Source organism: Drosophila melanogaster (assembly GCF_000001215.4).
Source record: "Drosophila melanogaster chromosome 3CEN 211000022280328 sequence".
NCBI classification, from domain to species: domain Eukaryota; kingdom Metazoa; phylum Arthropoda; class Insecta; order Diptera; family Drosophilidae; genus Drosophila; species Drosophila melanogaster.
Window position 1 is genome coordinate 7259 of NW_001844935.1, and position 6840 is coordinate 14098.

Consider the following 6840-nt stretch of genomic DNA (forward strand, 5'->3'; position numbering starts at 1 on the left):
TATGTGAAGCATATTATGCTACTATATATATATAAAGTCGGAATACCCCGTAAAAATATATTTGTAATACGACTTTTGACAGCCATTTTTTTTATTAAATCTGAAAGGGACAATTTCTTTTGACTTTAAATATTTACCGCACATAAGAAATTTAAATAAATAAATTTTTTTTGAACATCAATGTTGTTAAGGTCCTGTACCACAGCATTGGTACATGAAATTATAGGGCAAAACCGTCTGGTATTTAAAGTTACAGCACGGAATACTAAAAAGGTTAAATTATTAATTAAGGTAAGATAAATAAAATTTATTTAAATAGTTACCATTTGCATAGATCCCGCTCCTCTAGCTTGACACGGAGCATATCAGAGGGTCTTACGAATCGACCAAATCGTAAGTTTTCCTGCATAAAGCCCAGACTCTTGCATTTGTAACGACCATTTACCCGGTTTAATACGCCCTCAGCTGCTTTCGATGTGCCCTTTTTTTTGCTACTTGAACCTTGTGTTTTATTGGTGTTGGCAAACTTTCCTATTTTATTGCCTCTCATCCGTCCTTTAATGATTGGGGTTTCGGAATCTACCTCATCGTTTTTATTATTTTTGACATTTTTACCACCACGGTTAATTTTATTTAATTCAAGGTCCCATTTTAATTGTTCGTTGGACTGATCGTTTAAGTCAAAATCACTTTTAACAACATTCTCCATTTTATTTTGTGGTTTTAAGTTGAAATTAGCTTGATTCTTTTCTGGATTTAGTGGTTTGATTCCCCTCCCATCATAGTTACTATCCGGCTTTTCAGTTTTACTTTTTTTTTTAATCATTTCTTTTCTATTTTCGTTCGGGTTATTTTCAAAGTTTTTTCCCCTCCGATCCTTTCCATTTTCGTTTAATTTTTTTAGACCTGGTCCTTTGTTTTTATCTAATTTAATTGTATCGAAGGAGTTTTCATTTAAGTGAATATCGATTCCATTCCTTCCCGTTTTTTTTGGTGCACCTTTTTTATAAAATTCATTTATTTTTTTTTTGTTTACATCCCTGTTTTTTTTTATATTCCATTCCAAACTTGCATTGTCGACTTCACTAGCATGCCATCCACGTTTGTTAGCACCTACACCACTGATCCTTCTAGATATTATAAAATCATTCACTTCCCTATAACCCCTTTTTATTCTATCTTTTGGTGATTGCAGCTTTTTTAAGATATCCCGTTTTTTCTGAGATTCGTTTTCTATTCCAGCTGTGTCGTCGTACCTTTCCTTATTTTTAAGGCCGTATGACTCGAAATTACCTATAACCAAATAGTCAGGAATAAAAAAACGAAAACAAGAGAGAATGTTATAGTCGAGTTCCACGACTATCAGATACCCGTTACTCAGGTAGTCTGAATGCGAACCCGAAATTTCATAAATGTATCGATATCGATAGATATTCCAGAAAATAACATAATAAAATAAATTAAAGGAATAAAATGAGAAAAATGTAAAAGTTCTTTAAAAGAGTGCGCGTGGTCATTTGGCGGCCTTAGGGCATTACGGTGGGCGTGGGAAGAAGTTTTTTGAGAAATCGATAGAAATTTACAAAAATAATATAAACCCCTTTTTTTAAGTTTCATGCGGTTTGTGAGGGATAGTGCGCGTAGCTACATGGGTCAATAAACTTCCGCTACGTCTATGTCTCTAGAATCTGTATGTTTAATCTCAACCTTCTAGCTTTTAATTTTCCTGAGATCCGACGTTCATACGGACAGACGGACATTGTCAGATCAACTCGGATATTGATCCTGATCAAGCATATATATACTTGTATGGTTGTCATTCTGGTCCTTCTGCCTGTTACTAATCTAGAATACCCTTTTACACGTCGAGTAAGGTGTATTAAAATCATTCTTACCTCTATATTTATTAAATAGTGGTCGATCCTTAGTGCTATTCCCTCCATCAAAGACTGTATAGCTTTCTCGACACTGCTTGCGGTTATAATTTTGAATTATTTTATGACAAATTCTTTTAAGCATAGAATAGCCGTGCCCATAGAAATATGAAGTTGTACATTGCCGGTTACATATAAATGGGCACCATTTATCACATAATATTGTTGTCTCAATAGACGAACTGTGACTGGCAAAAAATACATAAAATAATTATTTATTCAATCAATTTAATTAATCATACCTAGAAGCTGGACAGCATCGGACACACTCTAAAGATTTAGTCATTGTATTAATTTTGACATTTTTAGCAAAAAGAAATTTTATAAATACGAATATTTGATTTTGTTTTATAAAAGAGTAAACACATGAAGTTTATCAAGACGGTGACTTTGTGAAACATAAATAAAAAATAAAAACGTTTTAATAATTTTTTATATTTTTATTGGTCTTGTAAATTTCTATCGTTATGCCAAAAAAACCTTTTCCTACGTATATTTTATCGCCCACAAACCGCACAAAAATGACGCGCCCATACTTTTAAAAAATGTTTTGTCTATTATTCGTTGTATTGTTTGTATTGGCACCTATCAGTATACCAAAACCACTTTGGTTGCGCCACTCCTTCCACAAACCGCCTTAAACTGCCACGCCCACACTTTTGAAAAATTTTTGGACTTTTCTTCGTTGTATTGCTTGCAAATATCTATTAGTATACCAAAACCACTTTGGTCACGCCCCTTCTTACACACACAAAACGCCCAAATTGGTCACACCCCAAATTGTGAACAACTTTTAAATTTTTTATTCTTTTATTATTATTTTATCTATAATTAAATGCTTGCAATATTTATAAGTGAAAAAATATAATTTTTTTTTAAATTAATATTTATTAAGTGAAGAATCCGTACATCATAATATTGTATCTTAACATCACAGGGTGGAGAAATATTCTTAGGAATTACAAAAAACTATAAAAATAAAATAAGTGAAGTAGGAACATAAATGAAGAGTTTTTACTGTTGCCCAATTGTTTTGGCGAAGCCTTGCCGTTTGAGTCGTCTCAGAGGTCGAGCGGGGATGAGACGTCTTGCAAGAAGACTGCTATGGCTCAGTAATCTGTCACTATATCGACTTGTATGCCTCCCAATTTGTGTCCCAACTGTGTGAATATTGAGGTCTTTATGGAAAGTAGAGTTACGTACATACCAGGGGCAGTTTTTTATTTGTCGTAATGTGCGATTTTGCATCACCTGGATACGTTTATAATTCGATTTGGCTGCAATTCCCCAAATCTGGTTCCCGTATAACCATATCGGTACTATACAGTGCGCATACACAGCTCTTTTGCACCTCATCGAAAGAGTGTTCCTTCTATTCATGAGCCATCTCAGCTGTTGTGATCTGTGACCACATTTCTTTACTGTGTTTTTGGGATGCGGCCCAAAGGTAAGCCGTTTGTCCATGGTGATAAACATATCGCCTTTGCGAAATATATACATATAATTAAATGCTTGCAATATTTATAAGTGAAAAAAATATAATTTTTATTTCACTAAATGATTACAAAACTTTTTATTTGAGAAGAACACCGACCTTTTACAATTAGGTCTTAAGCTGAGCTCTGATAATTACTCTGATTTGATTGACGTTCAAGCCTCGGTATCGAGCTTTTCTAATATGGACTTTAGACTTTAGAATTCTGATCGTGAAGAGAAAAAGCTTTGCGTTTCTCTTGGATTCAAGTGCATTTGCTCTTGGATACAAGTGCCCTTAGATTCTTAAAAGTTGTTTATTGAAATCGATACTTTTGTTTTTCGGGATTGCGAGTTCGAGCTTTGAACGTGGGAACGTGACGATTGGGTGCGGGCTTAAGCAAGGCATTGTTTAAATTAGGGGACGGATGTTTAGTCGTCAAACCATCAAGTTCACATTCCCTTAGCAGCTAAGTAGCTTCGCACAGTAATGCTGACGCGCCATTATGAAGTTCAGCGTTCTGTGCTGAGAGCGTTCGGCGGTAGAAGTCCGACGCTTCCCATTTGGAGTGTCGCGCTGTGCCGCAAGGAATGCTGAGTCGGCTTGCCTCTCATGTCTTGGCGCTATGCATTGTCGCGTAGGGTAGACTAAGCAAGAATATTGTCTGTACTTCAGTTCTAGAAAGGCTGCTCAATAAAACACAGCACGACTCCGTCGCATAGCTGTAAAATCACTTGTACTTATTTACATTGGATTGCTAAGCCACAAGGCTAGCAAGATAACTAAGGGGGCGAAGTCAAGCCCTCCAACCGTAATCTTCCTAACTTCAGCAATTATACCTAATCTTGAGAAGGAAGACCCCTGGACACAGAGAGAAATACATAACTCTGGACTCAGGAGAGAAATACCTAATTTGTATAATTCTGGACACAGGAGAGAAATACATAACTGGCGCCCAAATTCAACAAGGACCACTAATAGTCGACAGGATAGTTAAGCTACAGAACATGTAAGTTTGACAAGCTATTCACTCGGCAACTCATCAAGTGTCAAGTAAAAAACAAGTAAAAGAAAAACCAGAACTCATTGCTGGCCACGTAAAGGTTGTGACATTCGGTTTGACCAATTTGTATTGCATACTTTCGCCAAAGTCAATATTTATTGCATACCTTCTTAAGGAAATATATATATATATTTTTTTGTAAGTTATTTATTAAGGCATACGGGGAAATCTTGGAGACCCTTTGTGTCCTTCTTTTCTATTATTTCTGCCCATTTGTGCGCGCCGGCTAACTATAGTTAGCTTTTTCTAGTTTACAATAATAGTACAGTACATAACAAACACATATAACAAATAGGTTTTTTGATAAGCGTCAGATTCTGCTGACCCTTGTCAAAGGAGATCGGGAAATGAGTTCCCTCGGTTGCCTTCTGTTGAGCCTCCTTGGTGGGCGAGATCTGTTAAGAGCGCTGGCCAGCCGATTTCTGTGGCGCTCCAGCCTGTCATGGTACCTGCTCGAGTGCTGGTTTATCTCGTCAAATACCGTTGCGAGTTTCAGGTCTCTGTGCAGGGTGGTGTTTTGCACAAACCACTCGCAGCCGGGGATGAGTCTTGCTATCTTATATTGAATAGCTTGGATCCTTTTTATTTGGCTGTCGCATGGCAAGCCCCAGATTTGGCACCCATACTTCCAGTTTGGTGCTTATATCTGTTTGTAAATTGTCAGCTTGTTGGAGTCCAGAAGCACTCCAATGTACTTTGCTGCGTTCGGCTGTGGTACGGGGGCTTCCTCGATGTAGACTGGCGGTAGCGTTCTCCGCTTTAAAGTATAACAGACGTTGTTGGATTTACTGCTATTGATGCCAATATTCCAACGTCTTGCCCATTCCGAGAACCGATCTGCAAAGTCCTGGATACCATCGGCCGCGTCGTGCTCGTATCGGGACCTGTAGGTGACGCACAAGTCATCGGCAAATGTGGCCAGCATTGATTTCTCGTAAAGGCTTACATCCGGCTGCGGCATGTCGTGGCTATACAGGCAGTAGAGCAGGGGCCGAGCACACTACCTTTTGGAACACCAGCTGCCACATAGTGATCGGTGGAAATTGCTGAATGAAAGCGCACAGCGAACCTCCTTCCTTCCAGGTACGATTTTAGCAATCCAAAATATGGAGCAGGCAGCGTCTGCTTGATTTTTACTTGAAGTCCAATGTGCCACACCCGATCAACCGCTTCTCGAATGTCCAAGAAGAGGATGTTAAAATATTCATTACTGTCGTAGGCAGTCAGAATTTGCTCGACGACCCGATGGAGCTGTTTGACAGTACAGTGGCCAGCACGAAATCCGAACTGGTGCTCAGGGGTAATCCCCTCGGCTTCCATAATCCTTACAATCCGGACAGCAATCAGTCTCTAAAACACTTTCGAAATTGAAGGGAGGAGACTGATCGGCCGGTAGGAGGCGGGCTCCCTTTCCGGCTTGCCAGGTTTGTGGATCATGGAGATTATCCCGAGCTTCCACTGATAAGGGAAGTATTGCAAACTCTAAATAGCGTTGAAAACCAACGTTATGGTTGTTGCTTGACTGGGCGGGGCCTTCAATGTGGCGTTGCAGATGACGTCGTGTCCTGTTGCTTTGTTGCTACTTTGTCGCACAATGACTTCGGCTACCTCGCAGGGTTCAAAAGGCGTGATTGGCAGATCCATTTAAAGCGCTTGGTTCAACAGGTCCTGAGTTTCTTCAACCTGTTGCAGGCTGGCAAGCTTAAATGGTTGAAATCGCTCGGCGAGGTGCGCAGCGAATACCTCCGCTTGTCCCAAGTCAATCCGACACCATGTCCCGTTGCTATCGACTAAAGGCGCCTTCCTCGTGCAACGCCTTTTGATTACGCGCGTGGCATTCCACAGCGAATGCGTCGCTTCGCTTTCGACTTCAGTATTGGCAAGCCTTTCGTCGAACCATGCGGATTTGTGCAGCATCAACGCGCATCGGAGCCCATTCCGTCTTGTCCAACGGGTGACGAGATCTCATCCACCTAGAACGTAAGCGCCTCTTCTCAGCTATAAGCAGCAGGATCTCCCTGGTTATTGGGATTCGATCTGCCGCGAGCTGCCGAGATATGCTGCGAGTTGCCAATCTAGCTGCTGACTTAATATTGTTGGTGAGCAGTTCAATAGCATTATCAACGTCCTGCCCAGAGTTTAAGGCAGTGTTGAGGGGCAGTGTAGACTCCAGTTGCGATTAAAATACCTCCAGGTTAGTAAGCCTAGTGATCAGCCGGCTCCATCTTAGGGTAGCATATTGCCCCCGCATCCAGCGTAATTACCAGAGGCAGGTGGTCGGAGCTAAGATCAATAGCCGCACTTATGTTAGCGTGGATGCCCAGCACACCCTTTGTCAGTGCAAAATCAATGTACCCTGGTGAGCCTCT

At 40.0% G+C, this 6840-nt stretch overlaps 1 protein-coding gene across 1 annotated transcript; it reads right to left on the reverse strand.

The window, feature by feature from the left end:
* Positions 1–127: 127 nt before the first annotated feature.
* CG41561 (uncharacterized protein) lies at positions 128–2269 on the reverse strand. Its single transcript, NM_001110608.2, has 4 exons — positions 2177–2269; positions 1896–2122; positions 324–1293; positions 128–265 (listed from the first exon to the last, which is right to left on the reverse strand). The coding sequence occupies exons 1-4, from the start codon at positions 2218–2220 to the stop codon at positions 187–189; spliced, it is 1320 nt and encodes a 439-aa protein (NP_001104078.2). The 5' UTR covers positions 2221–2269; the 3' UTR covers positions 128–186.
* Positions 2270–6840: the final 4571 nt, after the last annotated feature.